General features: G+C 41.3%; 1 protein-coding gene across 8 annotated transcripts in view; it reads left to right on the top strand.

Moving 5' to 3' along the window:
* The window catches only part of MBNL2 (muscleblind like splicing regulator 2), a 65,512-nt gene extending 55,399 nt beyond the window's left edge, over positions 1 to 10,113 (top strand). For all 8 annotated transcript variants that reach the window (XM_070751283.1, XM_070751284.1, XM_070751282.1 and 5 more), the window contains one exon: positions 7,575 to 10,113. In XM_070751283.1, coding sequence (XP_070607384.1) covers positions 7,575 to 7,702 — 128 coding nt within the window. In that variant the 3' untranslated portion in view covers positions 7,703 to 10,113. The remainder of the gene's footprint in view (positions 1 to 7,574) is intronic.
* Positions 10,114 to 23,641: the final 13,528 nt, after the last annotated feature.

Raw genomic sequence — 23,641 nt, 5'->3', positions numbered from 1 at the left:
TAGAACAATGCAACAATCGCCTTGCAGGACATGCTCAGTCAGTGAATAGTAGACACCTGTTTTGTCAGTTACACTTTTATTAAGTTTATCAAGATGTAAAATGCAAATAAAAATTAAAATAGTGGGGAAATGGAGAAGGGAAAGGGAAAAAGATGTAGGGTAAATAGGGGGAAAAGATTTCTGACTCTTTTTAGCACAATAGAATTAAATAATAACATTACAGCCTCAATTTGTTTTTACTTTGACATGCTGATAGTTACTAGCCGTTTTTATAATAACAAATCTATATAATCAGGAAAACCCAACATCAAAGTTTCATTTTCCCCCATCTCAAGCACAAAATCCAGAAGCAGTTTCCAAGAAACAAAATTAGATGTGTTATTTTCTTTGATTAAGGCAGCCAGTTTAGCCATCTCTGCTAGCTCCATCAATTTTTTAGCAAATCATTCATTGCAGGAATTAAGATAACCTCTCTGTTTTTGTGTATAAAACATTCTTGCTGCTGTCAACATATATAACAAAGTTCCAGGGTTTTTTTCAAATTCTTTGTCCATTAAGTCTAAAAGAAAAGTCTCTGTTTTTATTTTTATATTCCACTTTAAGAATCTTCTGTGTTTAAAATATTAATCTTACCGCTGTAATACTCTGCTATGTCACATGTCCAGCAAAAGTGATAAAAATTCATTCTTTACATTTACATTTCCAACATACTTGAAATAGCTTTATATATTTTTGACACTTAATCTGGTGTTAGGTACTACCTCTGCATCGTTTTATTTAAATATATACATTTAAGATTACAATTTAATGTACATTTTAAGCCCTTCTCATTGTTCAAGCATTATACTATACCCAAAGTTGTTTGCCCATTGAATTATGCAAGTCTTCACACATTCATTCTCCAGATTCTCTTTAATCTTAAAGCCTAACATAATAAGCTGCTGTTATCTTTCCTCTAGCAGTTCAAAGGGCCCAACACAATGTTCGTTTTTCCAATTCTTTTTCCTGCAACACCACTGTAAAATTAAGTTGGGCTGAGAGAAAGAGATCAGGCTAAAGTCATTTAGTAAATCTGACTGGTAATTGTACAATTAACTACCAACAATCCTTTAATCTCAGTTATTTGCCAATTTTTAGATACTTATAGAGAGTGAAAATCTTTTGAACATGGACAAAATTACATCTAGGAAACAGAGAACCAATTCACAGGAACCATTAAATTATGATGTGTTTTAGAGCAAATAAGAAATATGCCAGTGCCTGTGTCTTAGATTTCTAATTTCTGTTGCAAGCAGGTGCAACTTGGGAACTATAGTTAGTTCCATCGTTCATTTGATTAGAAGGCATTATAAACCAGGGCCATTCTTGATATAAATTAGTCTTCATGCTTTACAGAAGCTACTCAAATAGTGCACACAACTGTCCATGTTTTGTGGTCCACCACGCACATGTTATGTATGCACTTTTCAGATAATGTTAACAATTGTATTTTTGCCAGCAAACGGTATGATAAGATATAGTGAGTACTGTGATTGACAATCAATATGAAAGCTTAAAAAAAGAAAGAAGTGGTTGGCTTACTGTAAAATACCTGTAGTTTCTAAGATCCAGTACAAAGAAAGATTATCAGTTGTTGACTTGTTGCTGCTAAATCCAGTGTGTCATCTATTCTATGTTCCTCTTGTCTACAGAAAGAGTGCTTTTCTGAAATAATAAATTGTCACAATACATAGGTGTATTTACATTGTATGGAAAATTACAGCTTTCTGTCATTTATATTGCAGGTTAGTTGATAAACTTTTGAATTGATCCAAATATTTTATTTTGTGTTGTAGTTTGTTATTTTATAATTTATTTTTAATTCATTTTCAATCTATAACTAATTTTCAGCAGTATACATTGCACAAAAAGGAGTAACTTATCCCACTTATCCCATATCAATTTCATAAATTCAAAATAAAATTATGTGATGCTCTGAAAAATATGAAATCTAGCTCCACTGTAAACATTACTTTACATGAAGTTCGTCAAGAATCATAAGGTACAACACTTAATGATAGTCCGGGTACAAATAAACAATCAAATCATATTAGGAACCAATCAATATAAATTGTAAGAATACAAGCAACAAAGTTACAGTCGTACAGTCATTTGTGGAAGGAGATGGGTGATGAGAACGATGAGAAGATTAATGATTAATCTATTGATAATAGATTAATAGTAGATGCTGCTTTTATGTACATCTCTTTGAAATGAAAAAAAAAATCTTTTGTTTCATGGTTTCCAAGTTTGGCCAGACCATTCTGGGCAAAGCCAAATTCTAGAGAGATCTTACAAAGGCTAGAAGGTAAAGGCTGGTGGACCTGGTTCCTTTCTTAGCCCTCCATTGTTTCTTATGCTTATTTTAGTTATTTGTAGAATTTGTATAGCTGCCCATGTTACAAAAGTGATTCTGAATGATTTATTATATCAAACCTACCATATACAACCCCCTGATGCCTAAGGATAAATAATGACCCAACTAGCCTAATAGAAATGCCCACCCTTTCCCAAATCTTCAGCTTTCCTTTCCTCAAGCTTTATGCCCTTCTGTTGCTGCTGCACAGACCCATCCTGCCCATTGCCACTGCTAAGCATATCCAGTTGTTTGATGTCATACCTAGACAGCCCACCTCTCTGCTGAAACTTATGTATTCTGCTATTTGTCCAATACACAATGAGGGTTTTAGTGGGTATATATCTATATACACATAATAAAATACATGATGAAGGTTATAAAGGAGATACTCATAGTAAAATATATCTAAGAAATACATAGAAAAGAAGATATAGTAATAGAACATATCAATGAAAGAATAGAAGAAGAGATAAAGGAATAGAAGAAAGGTATAGGAGATATAGGAGAGCAATACGACAGGGGACGGAAGGCACTCTAGTGCACTTGTACTCACCCCTTACTGACCTCTTAGGAATCTGGATAGGTCAACCGTAGATAATCTAAGGGTAAAGTGTTGAGGGTTTGGGGATGACACTATGGAGTCTGGTAATGAGTTCCACGCTTCGACAACTCGGTTACTGAAGTCATATTTTTTACAGTCAAGTTTGGAGCGGTTAATATTAAGTTTAAATCTGATGTGTGTGCTCTTGTGTTGTTGTGGTTGAAGCTGAAGTAGTCGCCGACAGGCAGGACATTGCGCATATGATTTTGGGGGATTGCTCTCCATCAATCTTTCCTTTACTCTCCAAGGAATATAGCTGCTCAGGATCTCTGCTTAGACCAATGATGACAAACCTTTTTTCCATTGGGTGCCAAAAGAGTGTGCATGCACGCTATCGCGCATGCGCAAGTGCCTACACCCATAATTCAGCGTCTGCGGAGGACAAAAACAACTTCTCCCGCCCCAGAGGACGCCCTTTGGAGGCTGGAAACTGCCTGTTTCCCAACTTCTAATAATAATTTAATAATAATAATAATAATAATAATTTATTAGATTTGTATGCCGCCCCTCTCCGAAGACTCGGGGCAACTCACAACAAACGATAAAAAACAATATTATACAGGCACAAATCTAATATTAAGAAAAAACTAAAATCCCTACCATAATTAAAAACCAAACAGCACATACGTACCAAACATAAATTATAATAAACCTGGGGGAAAGGTGTCTCAAATCCCCCATGCCTGGTGGTATAAGTGGGTCTTAAGTAGTTTACGGAAGACAAGGAGGGTGGGAGCAGTTCTAATCTCCGGGGGGAGTTGATTCCAGAGGGCCAGGGCCGCCACAGAGAAGGCTCTTCCCCTGGGGCTCGCCAGACGACATTGTTTAGTCGACGGGACCCGGAGAAGGCCAACTCTGTGGGACCTTATTGGCCGCTGGGATTCTTGCGGTAGCAGGCGGTTCCGGAGGTATTCTGGTCCAATGCCATGTAGGGCTTTAAAGGTCATGACCAATACTTTGAATTGTGACCGGAAACTGATCGGCAGCCAATGCAGACCACGGAGTGTTGTAGATACGTGGGCGAATCTGGGAAGCCCCACGATGGCTCTCGCGACTGCGTTCTGCACGATCTGGAGTTTCCGAACACTTTTCAAAGGTAGCCCCATGTAGAGAGCGTTGCCGTAATCGAACCTCAAGGTAATAAGGGCATGAGTGACTGTGAGCAATGACTCCCTGTCCAAATAGGGCCGCAACTGGTGCACCAGGCGAACCTGGGCAAACGCCCTCCTCGCCACAGCCGAAAGATGATGTTCCAAAGTCAGCTGTGGATCGAGGAGGACGCCCAAGTTGCGCACCCTCTCTGAGGGGGTCAATAGTTCCCCCCATGGGCCCAGTAGGCTCATGTTTTGCCCTCCCTAGGCTCCAAAGGTTTCCCCACCCCCCTGGAGGCTCTCAGATTTTCATGGAACTCTTATTTCAATTGTGTTGGGAGGTTTATATTTAAACCATCGTAATAAAAATTGGTTTCAGGTTGATATTCCAAGATTGCAATTGAGTCATTTGCATTTGGTGGCTCCCTATACATAATTGCATCTCTGAAGTAATTTGAGTAGGGTTTTTTAAACATCCTTGGAACATAGCTGGTCTGTAAACTGATTGATTTTTTTAAAAAATCAAATACAACTTTAACAATTTGTTCCTCCGTCTTCTCAACTCCATCTTTGGTCAAAGATTTTTGGCAGATCATTTAAGAATTACTGACTAGTCAGGATTCATAAAAATCAGAGCGTTTTAGCCACCCACAGCTAAGCACACCAAGCTACAAATTACTTTTTAAAAAATAAACTATAACCACAACTTTCTATTTCTACCCTTATATTTCTCCTTCAAAGTTGGAACAAAATATATACCATACTTACTTATTCTAGCTTGCCTTCAGCAGTCTTCTTCCTTGTTGTTTAACAATAAAGAAACTGCCAAAAATGGCACAGATCTTCAACAAAGAATAACAAGCTGTGACTAAAGAGAACTTCCCTTAGCTTAATATTTATTTATTTGTTTGTTTGTTTGCTTGTTTGTTTGTTTATTTATTTTATTTATTAATCAGATTTGTATGCCGCCCCTCTCAGTAGACTTGGAGCGGCTAACAGCAGTAATAATACAATATAAACAAATCTAATATTTAAGTTAATTTTTTTTTTAAAAGAGCCCCAATTTAAGAAACCAATCATACATACTGACATACCATGTATAAATTTTATAAGCCTAGGGGGAAGGGAAAATCTCAATTCCCCCATGCCTGACGACAGAGGTGGGTTTTAAGGAGCTTACGAAAGGCAAGGAGGGTGGGGAAAACTCTGATATACTGATAATAAAGATTAATAGTCCTTAAAAATGATAAAGAAATAAAAAGCACAACTTAATATCCGTTTGAAACATAAATTCCATAATGGCTACTTTTTTAACAACATAGTTTATGGCCCCAATTTACTGGCTCGCCAGCTTGCTCCAATGGACATCTGAAGCTGCTTGTTGTATGGAAGATCTTGTGTGATGATTTTAGGGTTCTCCCTAACCCAGGGGAGTCATATAAACTAAAAGAATGCCAGTTCCTTCTGATGGTAAGTTGAAAAAGTGACAGTCCAGACCAGAGAATAATCCTTCAGAGGGCCCCAGGGATCTGTCCCTGGGCGTGCCATCAGTTGGCCATCTTCACCAGAGGCCAAGAAACTTAATTTTCTTTTGGAATATTTATTTATTTATTTATTTATTGGATTTGTATGCCGCCCCTCTCCGTAGACTCAGGGCGGATAACAACAGTGGTAAAAACAACATGCGACAATCCAATACTAAAACAGCTAAAAACCCTTATTTTAAAAACCAATCACACATACAAACATACCATACATAAATTGTAGAAGCCTAGGGAGAAAGAATATTTCAGTTCCCCCATGCCTGACGGCAGAGGTGGGTTTTAAGAAGCTTACGAAAGGCAAGAAGGGTGGGGGCTATTCTAATATCTGGGGGGGAGTTGGTTCCAGAGGGCTGGGGCCGCCACAGAGAAGGCTCTTCCCCTGGGTCCCGCCAAACGACATTGTTTAGTTGACGGGACCTGGAGAAGGCCCACTCTGTGGGACCTAACTGGTCGCTGAGATTCGTGTGGCAGAAGGCGGTCCCAGAGATAATCTGGTCCGGTGCCATGAAGGGCTTTAGAGGTTATAACCAACACTTTGAATTGTGACCGAAAACTGATCGGCAACCAATGCAGATTGCGGAGTGTTGGTGTAACATGGGCATATTTAGGGAATATTTTCCCACTCATTCTTATATAACTTTTCTAGTTTAGAAATATTCCTAGGTGTCATTGCATATATTATATCACCCTACAATTTCTCAATAATATCCAAGTCACAGGACTGAAAAAATTATTTCCAAACCTGTATCTATTTTTTCTGCAAGCACTAAATGGTTATTCCAGAGTGTTGTCTTATTAAATTATCAAGCTACTTTCCAGCTTCCATTATATAAGAATATTTCTGAGCCAGAAAAATTCTGCAAGGAAGAGTAGAAAAATGAAACCTGATGGTTGCTTAATTTTTTCCATACACCTATATTCGTTTATTGTAAAATAGTCTGCCTCTCAAAGATTCATACACTACGTTAAATCATAAATTATGGTTTATAAACTGCAGTGGCTAGGTTTATTGCATGCAAAAAAATGAAGCAAAATATTCAACCAATACTTTTCTGTGTTAATAAATTGTTTGCGTTTATATTGCACACATACACCATATTAGCACAAACATATATACACATATAGTTCATGCAAACAGTTAATTAAAAGATCTAAGAAAGATTATTTTTTAAAAACCACATCCCATAAATAAAAATTATGTGTTTATTTTTAATACTAAATCGTATGATTTGTTTCCTAGGAAAATGTGTTGATCCAATGTTTAAAAAATATGATTAATAATATATATTAAGTATAATATATCATATTAAATATGATATATTGATTAAGTTATTCCAAATTCTGTCTTTATAGTGTGGGTGAACACATAACAAGACTTTTGAATGTGATGCTTCAAATTACAGATTTTTTTAAAAAAAGTAATAAAATAATTTTAAAGCAATCCAAAAAAGTTATTAAAATCATGTTCTAAAATTATTAAAATTATACATTAAATTATATATTAAAATTGTACTTGTAAGAAAAAAAACACCCCAGCCTTTTCAGTCCAATCAAATCCAAGAAAATATGATTATAATTCTGAAATAAAATCCAAATCAGATGCTTTGTTTTTGAATATGTCACTTATTTTCCAAATAACATTTAGCATATAAAATGATATTAAATATTCATGGTTTGGTCTCCGGTGCTCTTTGAAAATTTATTAACATTTCTGCTGTTAAAATTTTGCATGCAATATATATTTCAACTTGTAAAAATCTGCAATGAAGTGACAGGGATCCACTTACGTGTGTTACATGGAAATTTTTAAATTTAAGCTATTAAAAAAGGAAAAAAAGTAATAGCATTGATAAGAATTGTTCCAGAATAATTAAATATTCCAATATTCCAGTTAAATATTGCACTGAAAGTAATTGGTGTTTTCTTTTTCCCCCTCGCAGATAATCCTGAAATAGTGAACAGGAATGGAATGGAATGTCAAGAGGCCTTGTTGAGAACAGCAAAGCATTGTTACTGTATATACAACCCCGTCTCTTCCTTAACAGAATTGCCACAAACTGCATGCTAAGAGTTCATTCATCTGGACAAACACACATATAAGAGCTAGTGCTGCTATATCGTATATGAATATTAAGATGGTATGCTTAGTATATTCAAAACTAATCTAGTTAACTACCTGATGCCAGCTGTGATGGTTCAAGACATAAAAAGGGTAATATTTTACTTTTAAAAGTTTTATATAACACTGTTTACTTCTTAGGAATATTGTCTTACCACCATAAAATAGTGAATGTAAGTAGTCCCATTTATGTACCGCAGGGTTCACCGTTTTACGACTCTTTCAATGTTAGCAATAACTGGTTTACATTGGCCACTAAATCCAGGATCTAACTACACAAATAGTTTCCCAGGAGAGCTGTGTCTTGGGTTGCGTGTTTCTTCAACTGACCTCCCTGCACCCCCAGTTTGCACAGAGAAATTCTACTTTCAAAAGTGCTTTGTAATGCTGCAAAGGAGAATCTGATGTAGGTCAAGGGGATTTAAAAGCAAAATACTTCGGGATATCATGGCCACTAGTTGCACTGGGATGATTGTTTGGTGACGAAATCAGTGATGCAGTGGTGGAATCACCACTAGAAGTTGCAAACAGAGTAGATTTCCTAGCTTGGTGTCCTTCAGATAAGTAGGAATTCTTCTTCCAGCATAAGCAACCAGCATAGGCAATGGTTATACTCTGGGTAGGTGGGTGATTGGGGAATCCGGGGAGTCATAAGAAATCTAGGTTGAGGCACAGTCAATTGGATGAAGCTGAAACAGAAGATCTAAACCAGGGATGTCAAACTTGTGGTGTCACGTCATCACATGATGTATTGTGACTTCTCCCCCCCCCTTTGCTGAACCGGGGTGAGCATGACCAGCGCATGACACATCCAACCAGTGGCCCATGAGTTTGACACCCCTGATCTAAAGCAAAGGTGGCAAATTGTGGCCCCTTTATGACTTGTGGACTTCAACTCACAAAATTCCTAAGCCAACATGGCTAGCTCAACAATTCTGGGAGTTGGAAGTCCACAAGTCATAGAAGGGCCATAGTTTCTCACCCTGATCTAAGGTAAAGCACAAATTGCAGCAATGCACACAAACTGCTTTGGGATATGTATGGAGATGTTATATGGAATCACAACATTCTAGAATTAAATCAAACCTTTGCACAGTATGATTTTCATACCCCTAACAAAAATCTTGACTATGTTATTTTACAAAGAGAGAATATTTTTTAAAGAAGTCTTTGCAGAAGTGCCTAAATTTTGTCACATAAAACTTGAAACTTAAGTGACACTGCAGTCTACAATTGAATTATGCCAAGTGATTCAGCTTTCAGATTTGCAATCAAATTACCAAAAATCATTTGTTATAAAATAACTTCTTCCCAATTAAATAAATGGGGCTTCAGATTATATAAGATTATATGAAATTCTATTTCAACTCAAAACTCAGTGCAGTCACTGTAAAAGCTAATAAGTGACTTTAATATAAATGATTATAAACAAAATATAGAAAAGGATATATAAAAGAGCTTCATTTTAATTCACACTGCCATATTTTTAAAATAAAACTTAAAAAGATTACAACAAAGAGAAACGAATTCTTTTAATTTTTTATTTAGAGTTTACTTTATGTCACAGAAATGCAAAGTTATGTATGATACAACTGTATTAAATACAGAATGTATTGTATAGAGCTGTGTATTGTTTCATATACAGCACACATATGGGCAAAACATACATATTTTAATATTTACTTTTTCAAAGCTGCATTGATTTTCAAAACAGTTATACACAAATTTGTTTGTTTGGAAGGTTGTACCAAATACATTTAATGTTTTGTATATTGCACATATATCACATAAATATATAGTTTTTAAATCAATGTTTCTAAGCAAAAATTTGTCTAAAATATGCATAATTATTGGAAACAATTTCCCTTATGAAAATTATAAATGATTGCAGTATTTTAACTTAGGCTTTTCAGATTGATATGGGTTTGGCAGCATTGCCTATTCTAAGAGACAGATCTACTAATTTATTTTTAATAACTTTATTTTTCAGTATTAATTTTGCGTTTCAAATGTCTAAATGTTGTTTATATTAACAGTAGTTAAATCATTTAAAAAGGAACACATACCATACACCCAAAAATCTTATGGAAAACATGTTGTAATCTTGCATTTATTTTCAACTCAATTGTGAGAAGAATGTATGCAATTTTTGTTTTTACTTATAAATTTGTCATTATAAATTGTTGGTTGACTTGGCTGTTTACTTAACCTCTGTACTAGTTAATAATTTTTTAATGATCCATTTAAATATTTGGTAGATTATTCAAAAGTACAAAATGGCAAATTATGTATGCTTAAAATATTTAAACTGTAGAAAAAATATATGAACATAATGCATTTAAACAATTATTTTCTTAGAATCAGTCTCATATTATTTACTCTATTAAGAAATAGACTTTTAAGACATTTGTGAGTTTTCTTCCTGGATAAAGATTGAACAAAAGAAAATGTATTTTTTAAAAATCAGAGAGATCCCCTCCGTTGGATTGAAGTTTGCTCTGTTTCTACATTAACCAATATATTAAATATTAAATTATTTCTTCCAGATAAAGATCAAGTTGATCTCTTTGGGGATATGTTGGAATAAATGGTTTAGGTCAGTGGTGGGATCCTACCGATGCAGTCCAGAGCAGATGCTCCGGTAGCAGCCGCTGATGATGCAATTTAGGCTGACAGCTCTGGTGCCATCTTTCCCGATCTGTGTGCGCTGCCATCTTTTTTCGGCTTCAAATGTCCTTCTGCACATGTGAAAAGTAGAATAGGTGCTTTTTTGCTGGTTTGGATGGCTTCTCAGCTGTATTTCGGCTTGAAATTTCCTTATGCGCATACGTGGAAGTAGAATCATGCGGCGGGATGCGCACTGGTGGAACCCACCCCTTGCTTAGGTAGCTTAAAAGTACAGTGATACCTTGTCTTACAAATGCCTCATCATACAAACTTTTCATGATAAAAAACCCGGGGTTTAAGATTTTTTTGCCTCTTCTTACAAACTATTGTCACCTTACAAACCCACCGCTGCCGCTGGGATGCCCCGCCTCTAGACTTCTGTTGCCAGCAAAGCACCCGTTTTTGTGCTGCTGGGATTTCCCTGAGGCTCCCCTCCATGGGAAACCCCACCTCCGGACTTCCGTGTTTTTGTGATGCTGGAGGGGAATCCCAGGAGGGGAATCCCAGCAGTGCAAAAACGGGTGCTTCACTGGCAATGGGAGTCCGGAGGTGGGGTTTCCCAGCGAGGGGAGCCTCAGTGAAATCGCAGCGTCACAAAAACACAGAGGTCCAGAAGTGGGGTTTCGAGGACTTCAGTGTTTTTGTGATGCTGCGATTTCACTGATGCTCCCTTCACCAGGAAACCCCACCTCTGGACCTCTGTTGCCAGCGAAGCGCTCGTTTTTACAATGCTGGTATTCCCCTGCTGGTATTCCCCTGCAGCATTGCAAATACACAGAAATCCGGAGGTGTGGTTTCCCATGGAGGGGAGCCTCAGGGGAATCCCAGCAGCACAAAAACGGGCACTTCAGCTGGCAAAAGGGGTGAATTTTGGGCTTGCACGCATTAATTGCTTTTCCATTGATTCCTATGGGAAACATTGCTTCGTCTTACAAACTTTTCACCTTAAGAACCTTGTCCCGGAACCAATTAAGTTTGTAAGATGAGGTATCACTGTATGTGTTACAGAGAATGTACAAATGGTAAAAATGATGTTGAGCATGACTGATACATATACAGTCCACTTTTGAAAATACAGTGGTACCTCATGATACGAACTTAATTGGTTCCAGGAGGAGGTTCATAAGGTGAAAAGTTCGTAAGATGAAACAATGTTTCCCATAGGAATCAATGTAAAAGCAAATAATACGTGCAAATCCTTCAGGAAAATCCCAAACTTTAGAAGGGAGGCGAACAGAGGGCAGGGAGGAGCAGCTAAAGGGGGCGGGTGGAAGAAGCAAGGCTAGGCTAAAGGGTGAGTGGGAAGGAAGAAAGGCAAGGGGGGCGCCCCTCCCTTTTCTTTCTTCAAAAGACACCGTTTCAGTGCCTGTAAACACGCTGTTCTCCTAGTTATTTAAATGCAGTCTTTTCCCCCTCCAAGCCGCCCCTCCCTTTTCTTTCTTCAAAAAAAGGGGGGGAAAAGAAACCCCTTCATCCCAGCAGCAGCGGCTTGGGTTCGTAAGGTGAAAATAGTTTGGAAGAAGAGGCAAAAAAATCTTAAACACCGGGTTCGTATCTTGAAAAGTTCGTTAGAAGAGGCGTTCATAAGATGAGGTACCACTGTATAGCCCTTAAATCAGGGGCGAGTTCCTATTTGCCTCACTGCTGGTTCGCTTCCTCCCACACCCTGCACATGTGTTTTGCGCATGCAAGAGTGCACAGTGGCAAAAAAAATCCCCCCAAAAGCCCAAAACAGATGGTGCGCAGTGCTGGAAACTGTGCTTCTTCACATGCTCAGAAGAGAAAATAAATTTTAAAAAAGATGGCGGCACCCGAGGATTGGCACCGACAGAAATGGGTTAGTGATGTCATCAGGCCGTCACCAGCAGGTCACTACCAATTCGTTCAAACCAGGAGGAATCCACCCCTGTCTTAAATTGTCTCTCACTTACCCCGTTACAGATTTTTAAGGAAATTTTGCTCCATTTGTCTCTGCCACATTATGGTCAACAATTCCATTTTATCCTGCTCTGATTCCACCTTCAGGAACAGGTTGTTTTCTTTTTTTATATAAGCCCATTAACACTCCTCTGCTTTAAAGAGGACAATATTACTTGATTTCTAGGTTATTTTAATCTTCAAGCGTTTGCATGGAAGGACTGTACCCACTTTAACAAGTTTCTTAATTTTACCAGTTTCTAAATTTTGACACTTAAACAAAACCAAATTAAACTTCATTCCAACATAATCTTTATATGAGATCACAAAACAAGTTCTGACCCTGTCCTACATTTGTATGTATTAGTGGGTATACATGTACACACACTTATGTACATATACATGTGTATATGCTAAACTAACTGTAAATGTGTATGTCAAATGTAATGTCCACTGGCAAAAGTAACCTTATTTCTATTAGTTTCAGCAAGACTATCTAGAACAGCAGAAATCATGAAAGTATAGACTTGCCCCATATGTATAGCTTTTCCAAAGAAACAATTACTAGTCTGAGTTCTATTCTGCTCATATTCACCATAATTTATTTAATCCCTAAACTTCTTGTTTGGGTCTGTATTAAGTAACAGCCTAATAACGAAATATTAAGGGCATAGTTTTATTTATTATGGATTAATTTTGTAGAATATATTGACTTGGGGACAGCATAAAACTTTTTTGGGGGTATAAATGTTATTTGCAAAAAATTCACTTATATTTTGAAAAAGAATGCATAATGATAGAAAATGGAGGGCGTGAAGCATCCCAGGCAAATGAGCAGAGCCTCCCGTCGCTACCATATATGCAAATTGACCGATATGCTAACCTAGAAATTGGAGCATAATTTCATATTATTTGAGGTATACCTATACTTTTTTTTTAAGGTCTTCACCAAACTATCTTAATCCATCTACTTTATACAAAATTATTTACACTGCTAACAGTTAAATAAATCCTTCCAATTGATTCATGTCATTAACTATTTAGTAGCATACATACCCATTTATAAATGTGTTGAGGTATAATTTAATTACCTATGTACAACATATTAAAATAAAAACAAGCCTTTTAAAATCATTCCAGTATATCAGTGTTCTCTATGAGACAGAGAAGCAAAATGCTTGAATGGAAAAATACATCCTTTTTTTGTGCGTTAAATAAACAGAAAGAAATTTAGTGGGCTTTCAGATAATAGTGCCATGCATATGTCACATTTTCAGTTCACAATGGACCAACACCATATAGTATCAAACTTTTGTAGGACCTTTTTCCCTCATTTTTGTTCCTTGATACCAGCTATCTTAAAGTACAGTAGTACCTCGTCTTATGAACTTAATTGGTTCCCGGAGGAGGTTCGTAAGGTGAAAAGTTCGTAAGATGAAACATTGTTTCCCATAGAAAACAATGTAAAATGAATTAATGCGTGCAAGGGAAAAAAAATGCCGCCGCCCGGCTGTCACCTTTTGAAGCAGCCGGGCGCTTCTCAGCATTCTCCCAATGCCGAACCCGGAAGTTCGGCAAAAGTTCGGGTTCGGGTGGCTGCCAAGAAGCCCCGCCGCCCGGCTGTCCCCTTTTGAAACAGCCAGGGGGGCTTCTCGGCGTTCTCCTGAACGCCGAACCCGGAAATTCGGCAAAAGTTCAGGGTCGGCATTCGGGTTCAGGAGGACGCTGAGAAGCCCCGCCGCCTGGCTGTCAGCTTTTCAAAAGAGCTGCGGAGCTGTTGGAAGGCTCAAACGGAGGTGGGGAATCCCAACAGGGAATTCCATGGGCGGAGCTTTAACGTCACGAAGACGTCTTTCCTGGAGTCCATGTTTCGGCCAGCGGGTTCATAAGACGGAAAAAGTTTGGAAGAAGAGGAAAAATTTTTCCGAACCCCGGGTTCGTATCTCGGATTGTTCATATAGCGAGGGGTTTGTATCACGAGGTACCACTGTACTTTAAAATTGATGATGCGACTATTTCAAAAATTGTGGACATTATTGGAATCAACGGACATTGAATGTTGAATGCAGGGGGATCAAACTCAAGGCTCATTGGCTGGATCTGGCCCATGGGATGCTTAGATCTGGCCGCAAGGTCATCCTGGAAACAGTGAAGGACCAGCCCACGGTGCCCTTGTCAGCAAACAAGGAGCTTGGGAGGGCTGCGCACGGTCCTCTCAAGCTCCGGAGGAGGATTGCAGGAGACTGTTGCAACCAAAAATGGAGTTCGGGAGCCTCTTTTAATTGGCAGAGCGCTCGAGCCACCACAGGTGCCCCCAACACGAGTGATGTCAAGCTGGCCATGCCCACTCTGGACCCCCAAGGTCAAACACAACCCCGATGTGGCCCTAAATAAAATTGTGTTTGACACCCCTGGTTCAATTTATGCCCAGCATCTGTTGCATATCTATCGCAGTGCTGAAATTTTAATGAGTCTTCCCTTTGGCCAAGATGGATGCATTGTCCTCTGCTGTCTTGCTGGAGCACTATAAAAATATTTTACTTCATTAATGCATGTATAAAACCTGGGTGTGAGTCAAGGATGAAATTCAAAACTTCCCCACCAGTTCTTTGGGCATGGCTTGGTGGGCATGACAAGGGAAGGATACTTGCATAATCTCCATTCCCACCCTCTCTGGAACCAGCCAGAGGTGGTATTTGCCAGTTTTCCGAACTACTGAAAATCTCTGCTACCTGTTCTCCAGAACCTGTCAGAACCTGCTGAATTTCACCCTGATGTGAGGAGGAGGAACAACCCATTGGAATGGTTTTTGCATTGTTCACTCTACAGGACGTACGCTATTTTAACCCAGATGTTTTATTTTTCTAGCTTGTTAATGTGTGTTTCCTGGCTCGTTACTTCTATTTGTCTTCTGATCCTTTTTCAAAATCTACTTCAAGTCTAGTAATCTGATCTATATTTTGCTGATCTATAAAGATGAAAGCAAAAAATGCATTCATGTTCTCTGCTCTTCCCCTAGCTTTCTTTGGCATACCTTTAATGGTTTCATCACGCAGGGATGACAGTGATAATAATCATAATAAAAGCAGTGCTGAACTTTAACAATGCAAGCTCAGTTCAAACACAGAATAATTAACAAATATGGTTAACATAGAACTTCCACGGAAGCTCTTCTGGAGAAAAGCAAAGTTTCAATCAATATGTTTTAAATTATGGTTATTATTTATTTATATATATATATATATATATATATATATATATATATATATATATATATATATATATATATATATTATTTATTTACTTACTTACTTATTTACTTATTTACTTATTTACTTACTAACTCACTCATTAATTAATGAATTCATTCATTCATTCACTCATTCATTCATTCGATTTTTATGCCGCCCTTCTCCTTAGACTCAGGCCGACTTACAACATGTTAGCAATAGTACTTTTTAACAGAGCCAGCATATTACCCCTACAATCAGGGTCCTCATTTTACCCACCTCGGAAGGATGGAAGGCTGAGTCAACCTTGAGTCAGTGATGAGATTTGAACCGCTGACCTACAGATCTACAGTCGGCTTCAGTGGCCTGCAGTAAAGCACTCTACCTGCTGCGCCACCCCGGCTCCCTCACGTGTTTGATCCTGGTTCCAGGCATGGCAGGTGAATGGCTCGAATAAGAACTGGTGAATTAAGCTGGAAACATGGTTTTTTTTTCAGAAATAAAAAATGTAAAAGACGTGAATTATAGCACCCAATGATCTAGTACTATGAAATTTAACCTTATAGAAATAGAAAATTTACAACATTTTCTATACCAATAAGCTTTTGTTCACTGCTAAACTTAAGCAGATATGTTATACCGAAGAGGAAGCTTATAGAAAAGATGATAAAATGCTAAATAATCAGGCCAGAAACATATTAACAAGGGAGATCAGAACAGAAACTACTCAGAAAAGCTAAGGAATTAGTTCTCAACAAATGAACCAGCAAACATGTAAAACTTAAAAATATCACCTGTTACAGCAAACCTCCTTCCCATGCTGAAGGAAATTAATAACTGGCAGAGGACTGGAATGTGTTTTACTGTAAGCTTGAGAAAACTACTGTCACCTACAACCCCCATCTCAGACTCACTAACAACAGCCAAGCCTTCTACAACTGATCCCATCCCATTGGGCCCACCACCTCTGGTGTTGAGAGAAAATGAGGTTCTCCGTACTGAAGGAGCGGGTCCAGCAGTCACATGGGTTGCTCATGTCCAATCCGGTGGAACTGAGCCTAGTGTTAAAAAAGCTTGCCGGATCCGCCCCTTCCCCAGAATTCGCTCAGTTCGCATATCCTGCGGTTGTATTGTGATAGCTCGTTCAACATTCTAACACCTTCCCTTCGATCTTTTTCTTCAAAAGTAGTAAGAATTGTTTTACCATTATTATTTACTTGCACTAATAGCGCCAGCCGTTTGCGGCTCGGCTTTTTTCCTTTGGAGAAGTTGCGGTTTCGTTTTCCCCCGGCGGTTTTGCCGTGTACGATCCCCGCGGCCGCTTGTGGATTCTTTTAATCCTTTGGCCTGGAGGTTCTGGTGCAAGTATTAATTTATTGATTTATTGATTCTTTATTGTATATATATATTAAAGGGCTTAAGAAATACCTCCTGCGGAGTGAGACGGCTTTCTAGTCTCCTGGACTTAGTCGATCGCTTCCCCTTTAAGACATATTCGGAGCGATTTTTCGGCGCGAAGGCCTTCGCGCCCTTTTTAAATTTAGGCCTCTCGTGTTGGCCTCCTGCCAGCCGCGTAGGCCTCAGTCCACCGCGTGGATCCCGGAGCGGGCCTTGGGACGCCCAGGCTAAATTCTCCACCGGCTAAGCCTCCAACCAGAGTGCCTTGGTTTACTTAATTATAAAGTTTAGGGAGGCTGGCCCCGCTGGATTTGGGGACACGAACTCTGGGTTTGCCCAGATTGTCCTCACGTCTCAGCAGCTTCGAGGCCTCGAAGCAGGATCCATTCCTCTTGGGAAGTCCTTGAAATTCTTCTCCTTATTTATTCAGTTATTGGCTCAGCCTTGTCTTCTGTTAATTGTCAGACTATGGCTACTTTTCCCAAGAGAGGCACAACTAAAGGTCCCAGAGAGGCCAGGCCTACAGGCGATGAGATTACTACTATCCCCCAGGCCTCTTCCTCCTCTTCTCCAGGGGCCCACCCCTCGACCAAGGTCACCAGGGCCGAGAAGAGAAGGGACCTAGCCCTACAAAGAATCCATGACAAATCAGCAAAACGTCTAAAAGTGCAGGCCCAAGTACTCAGTAGTCAAGACCCCCCAGAGGCTTCTAATCTACCTCCTTCTGGGGTCCCTGTGTTATCTCTGGATGAGCCTAACCTAGACAGACCCCAACCTAACCTATGGGGCATAGGTCCAGAGGAACCAGATATTATTGAAGATTCCCCCCAGCCAGGATCCTCCCAGGCCTTTAGGGATTCTTCTGCCATTCCTGCCGATATTTCTAGTTTACCTCCTGAGTTCCAATCTATTTTTGCTGTGTTGTCTAAGGCCATTGATGCCAAACTCTCTTCCATCAATGAGCTTCCCTTACCTCCTCCTCCTTCTCGTCCCTCCCGCCCCTTGGGTTCTTCCCCAGCGGTTAGAGCTCCTATTCAGGATGATTCAGATTCCTCTCAGGACGAATATGAGGATATGGAGGATGATGAGGACCCTTTTCAAGGCCTATCAGATGATGAGGAATCCCAAATAAAGGTTCCTTCTCCAATTACCATTTTCCCTTCTCAATTATTCAAATCTCTCCTCCTCAAAGCTAGGATTTCTACGGGATTAGCGGCCCAGGAGAAACAAGCCTCCACTGCCACTGATCCCCCGGAGGAGAATTTACCTTACTTCACGGAGGAACAGGAGGATAACGAGGTAATTCCTATGCCTAAATTGTTTAAAGATGCATTACTCAAACAGTGGGATTTCCCAGCCTCTGGCCTTAATCCCTCCACCAAAGACAGAAAGTTGTACAAACTTTCCTCTTCCTATGAAGAGCTTCTATCCTTTCCCAAACCGGATGAACCTGTCAAGATCCTTCACTCGGCAGCGGCTGTGCCAGGAGAGGCGGAGGAAGTCCTCCGCCCAGAGGACAAGCGTATTGAACAAATGCTCAAAAGAGGATTCACCGCAGATTCCTGGGCCATTAAAAGTTCTGCAGCAGCCTCCTTTTTCTCCAGAGCCACGCTGCTGTGGCTTCGCCAACTCCAACAGCATATTCCTCCAGATGACTTGAGAGGTCAACAAGACTTCAACAAGGTCTTTGCAGCTGCCCAGTACGTGGCTGATGCCACCTTGCAATCTACTAGATTTTCTGCTAAGTCGATTGCAGCTTCTACAACGGCAAGGAGACTCCTATGGATTCGCCCTTGGCAAGCGGGAGTACGCCAGAAGTGGCAGTTATCCCAGGGACCCTTAAAGCGCGACCTTCTTTTCGGTGATCTTCTGGATCCACTCCTCACGGAAACCACGGACAAGAAGAAAGTTTTGGGTCCAACCACAAAAAAGGCTACCAAAACGCAGTCCTTTCGTCGCCCGGGGCGCCAGCAAGATCAAGCGGCTTCCTATCAGAGATCTCCAGGTCAGTATTCCCCCCGCTTTCGTTCCCAAGGTAGGAACTCCAGGGGTAGAGGTTTTCGCTTCCAAAGGGGAGCTTCCTCTAACAGGGCCTCAAAAAAACCTAGATGGTAATCTTTCCACTATTCCCATAGGGGGTCGCCTAGCTCATTTCGCCTCTAATTGGCGTCTCACCTCCAAGGACCCCTGGGTCATTGACACTGTTCAAACAGGCCTTCTTTTAGAATTTATTTCTCCTCCCCCTAAGCGTTTTATTTCCTGCCCTTCTCCCAGGTCCTCCTCAGATTGTAACCGTATGGAGGAGGCCATTTCTCATCTATTGTCCATCAGAGCCATTCAACCGGTTCCTTCCGGTCAGAAGGGTCTAGGTTTTTACTCCATCCTATTTATGGTTCCAAAGTCCTCCGGAGGTTGGAGAGCTATTTTGGATTTGAAGAAACTAAACCTATTCATCAGATATAGGAAGTTTAAGATGCACTCCTTATCTTCTATTTTGGCCGCCATTCACACGGGAGATTTCATGGTCTCCTTAGACCTCACTGAGGCCTACCTTCACATTCCTATAGCCAAATGCCACAGAAAATTTTTACGTTTTTCTTTTCAAGGCAGGCATTTCCAGTATAGGGCGATGCCATTTGGCCTTTCCTCGGCCCCTCGGGTCTTTACAAAGCTCTTGGGGTCCCTGGCGACCTATATCCGGGCGTCTCCCATCCACATTTTATGTTATCTTGATGATATTTTGATTCATGGGAACTCCCTAGAGAAAGTGAAAACAGACCTTTCTATCACCATGTCAGTCCTTCAGGACCATGGATTTTCCATCAACTTTGAAAAAAGTCACCTCCAACCTTCCACATCCATTTCTCACCTGGGTTCCATTATCAATTCAGAATCCTCCCAGGTTTTTCTCTCTCCCGAGAGAAAACTTAGTATAGGGGAGTTAATTTCTAACATTTTATCTAATTCTTCAGTCTCCATAGTAACTCTGTCTTCCCTTTTGGGGAAGATGGTGTCATGCATAGGCATCATTCCCTGGGCTCGCCTTCATGCTAGGGAACTCCAGTGGCTCCTATTACCTTTTCAGAGATCGGGGCACAGCAACTCAAATCGGCGCATTGTCATCCCACCAAGTGTTCGCAGATCCTTCAAGTGGTGGAAGTCTCCGGCCATGGACAAAGGATCCCCGTTCAGGTGCCCGGATCAATTTGTCATCACCACAGATGCCAGTCTGTCGGGATGGGGCGCCCACGCCCAGGGGATGATAGCCCAGGGCACGTGGTCCCCGGAGGAGGCTTCCAGGCCAATCAATTGGCTAGAGTTAAGAGCCGTTTCCCTGGCTCTGAAGCATTTCTCTCCTCGCATTCCCAACCGGCACGTTCTCATTCTCACCGACAACATTGCCACAAAAAGCCATATCTGCAGACAGGGGGGCACGAGATCCAAGGCTCTCATGAGGGAGGCCCTCAAGTTAGGCCTTTGGGCGGAAAAACATCTTCGGTCGCTCCTAGCCGATCACATCTCGGGGAGCCTCAACGTCCAGGCGGATTGGCTATCTCGAGCAACGATAGACCCAGGAGAGTGGAACCTCCATCAAGACCTGTTCCATCAAATCAGCCTCAGATTCGGCCTACCAATCCTGGATCTCTTCGCGACCAATGCGAACGCCCAACTCCCTCGCTTCTTTTCCAGATTTCCATCCCCGGGAGCGGAAGCAATCAATGCCCTCCGGAGTCCATGGCCTCCAGGCCTACTCTATGCATTTCCTCCAATTCCAATTCTCCCGGACGTGATTCACAAGGTCCTCACCGAGAGGGCCCGAATAATCTTAATCGCCCCTCATTGGCCCCGCCGGCCCTGGTTCGCGGATCTCCAACAGCTGTCCGTCCAGGACCCTTGGCGACTCCCCGTTTCGGGGGATATGCTGCGGCAGGGGGCCTCTTTCCATCCAGACCCGGAGTGGTTCCACCTCACCGCCTGGCTGTTATCAGGAGAGACTTAGAACTGCGTGGTCATGACCCCGATTCAGTGGAGGTCATTTTAAAGGCCAGAAGGGGTTCGACCAATCGAATCTACGACCACACGTGGTCCAAGTTTCACCAGTGGTGTCTACAGGAAGGTCTCTCCCCTCTGTGCATCCCCATACACAGAATTATTTCCTTCCTTATGCAAGGCTTCCATAAAGGACTTTCCACCAGCACCCTCCGGCGTCATCTGGCAGCCATTTCATCTGTCCTAGGGGGTCCCCGCAGACAGCCTCTCCGATCCTTCCCTGAAGTTCAGGAATTTCTCAAGGGCATAGCCAACCTCAGACCTTCCAAGGTCCACAGGTATCCGTCCTGGGATTTGCCACGGGTTCTCCATTCCCTCACACAGGCACCATACGAACCCCTAAAATCGGCGTCCCTCAGGTACCTATCTTTTAAGGTAGCATTTCTGGTGGCTATTACCTCTGCCCGACGCAGTTCGGAGCTGGCTGCCCTCTCAATCAGGCAGGACCTTTGTCAATTCCATCAGGACAAGGTAGTCTTGCGACTGGACCCCACCTTCTTACCCAAGGTCAGTTCCATGTTCCACAGATCTCAGGATATTGTCCTACCTTCCTTCTGCCTCCAACGAGACCATCCCTTGGCAATTAGATGGCACACCCTGGATCTCATCAGAGCGCTGAGAATCTATATCCAACGCACAGGACCCTTTCGGAGGTCAGAGGCACTTTTTATAGCCTATCACCCCAGAGTCATGGGGGCCAAAGTGTCTTCAACAGTAATAGGCCGTTGGATCAGAGGGACTATATCTAAGGCCTATGAGTCGGCCTCCCTCTCAGTTCCAAGGAACATCACAGCGCATTCCACCAGGAGCGCAGCCACCTCGGCCGCTTGGGCGACTCAAGCCCCGTTGGAGGAGGTCTGCAAAGCAGCCACTTGGGCCTCGCCAAATTCCTTCATCAGGCACTACAAGATTGATTCTTACGCTTCAGCGGACGCTGCCTTCGGCAGAAGGGTACTCCAATCCGTTATCTCACACGATAGCAATCTAATCCCACCCTAGGGACCATCTATTGGGTATGTCCCATGTGACTGCTGGACCCGCTCCTTCAGTACGGAGAATAGGCGTTGATTGCTTACCTGAACGCCTCTTCTCGTACGGTGAGCGGGTACAGCAGTCACTTCCCGCCCTTGTATGTGTCTTCTTTACCTTTCTATATGTTTCTTCCTCTAACAATGAGAGTTGAACACTACAGAGCTTCACAGCTGAGCCTAGTCTATGGATTCGCGAATTCTGGGGAAGGGGCGGATCCGGCAAGCTTTTTTAACACTAGGCTCAGTTCCACCGGATTGGACATGAGCAACCCATGTGACTGCTGTACCCGCTCACCGTACGAGAAGAGGCGTTCAGGTAAGCAATCAACGCCTATTCAAGGTCTATTTCACAGACAAAAGCCAGGAAAAGCACTAGGCCCAGACAAGATACCTTCTTGCTTAAAGGAGTGTGCTGACCAAGTGGCCCCCATCTTCACTCACATCTTTAATAAATCACTAGAGATGTGTTCTGTAGGTGTGGCTTGCCAGTCATGTGATGAGCTGGGAGTGGCTTGAGGATCATGTGACCAGGGGGTGGCTTAAAGGTCATGTGACTGGTTTAAAGGTGACCAACTGGACATCACTCACGTCAAGGATTTGAGTTAGGGTTAGGGTGTCTGGCCTCTCCTCACCTCCCTATCTACTTACTATTACTGAACATCCAAAATGTACTATTTAATTCTATGTATATATGCCATATGTGCATATACATATTACACACAAGTACACAAAAATATACATTATCTAATATGAATGTGTATATAAACATACACAGAGAAATATTTTAAAATTATACATATTCAACCTCATTTACTGCAATAAGAAAAACATACCCAGAGCCCAGAAGGGGAAAAAAAGAAAAAAATTCAAAATTTTTCTACCAGTTCTGCATACCTGACCATACCCATAGGAGCCCATCACTGTGTCTTACGTGCATGCGCATCCCAGTGAGATTTTACTTCTACGCATGCGCAGGGAGCAAAACCTTGAGAGGCGACACGTGTGTGCATGAGATTATGGCATTTATTTGCTTCTGCACATGCACAAAGGCCAAAAAAAGTCAGCAAAATCTCATGCGCACATCCCCTGGTGAGATTTTGCTTCCTGTGCATGCGCAGCAGCAAAATCTCACTGGGATGTGCACACAAGACATCTGAAGCTGCACACGCAGCACACCGTAAGCAGCGATAGGTGCAATCTGCCCCTGCTTATGAGGTGGGTAAAACGAGAACCCATTGAGAGTAGTAGATGCTTGGCCCAAACTTCCAGCAGACGCGGTTGGTAAATCCACAGGAACTGAATTTAAACATGCCTGGGATAAACATATATCCATCCTAAGATAAAATACAGGAAATAGTATGAGGGCAGACTAGATGGGACCATGAGGTCTTTTTCTGCAGTCAATCTTCTATGCTTCTATTTTAGAGTAAAACAAAGCTGGGAAGCGGTATATAAGTCTAAATATTATTGCTTGTTGGGGGAAGGCCCCACTTTTAAAGAAAGCTTTAACAGTAATCTCTCCCATGCCCAAGCCAGAGCAAAGCGTGACATTTTAATAACCAGGAACAAAGAGACAATCCCAAAAGACACTTTTT

This window comes from Erythrolamprus reginae, chromosome 4, assembly GCF_031021105.1.
Source record: "Erythrolamprus reginae isolate rEryReg1 chromosome 4, rEryReg1.hap1, whole genome shotgun sequence".
NCBI classification, from domain to species: Eukaryota; Metazoa; Chordata; class Lepidosauria; order Squamata; family Dipsadidae; genus Erythrolamprus; species Erythrolamprus reginae.
The sequence above is the reverse complement of the archived record's forward strand: the minus strand, read 5'-3'. Positions and strand labels throughout refer to the sequence as shown.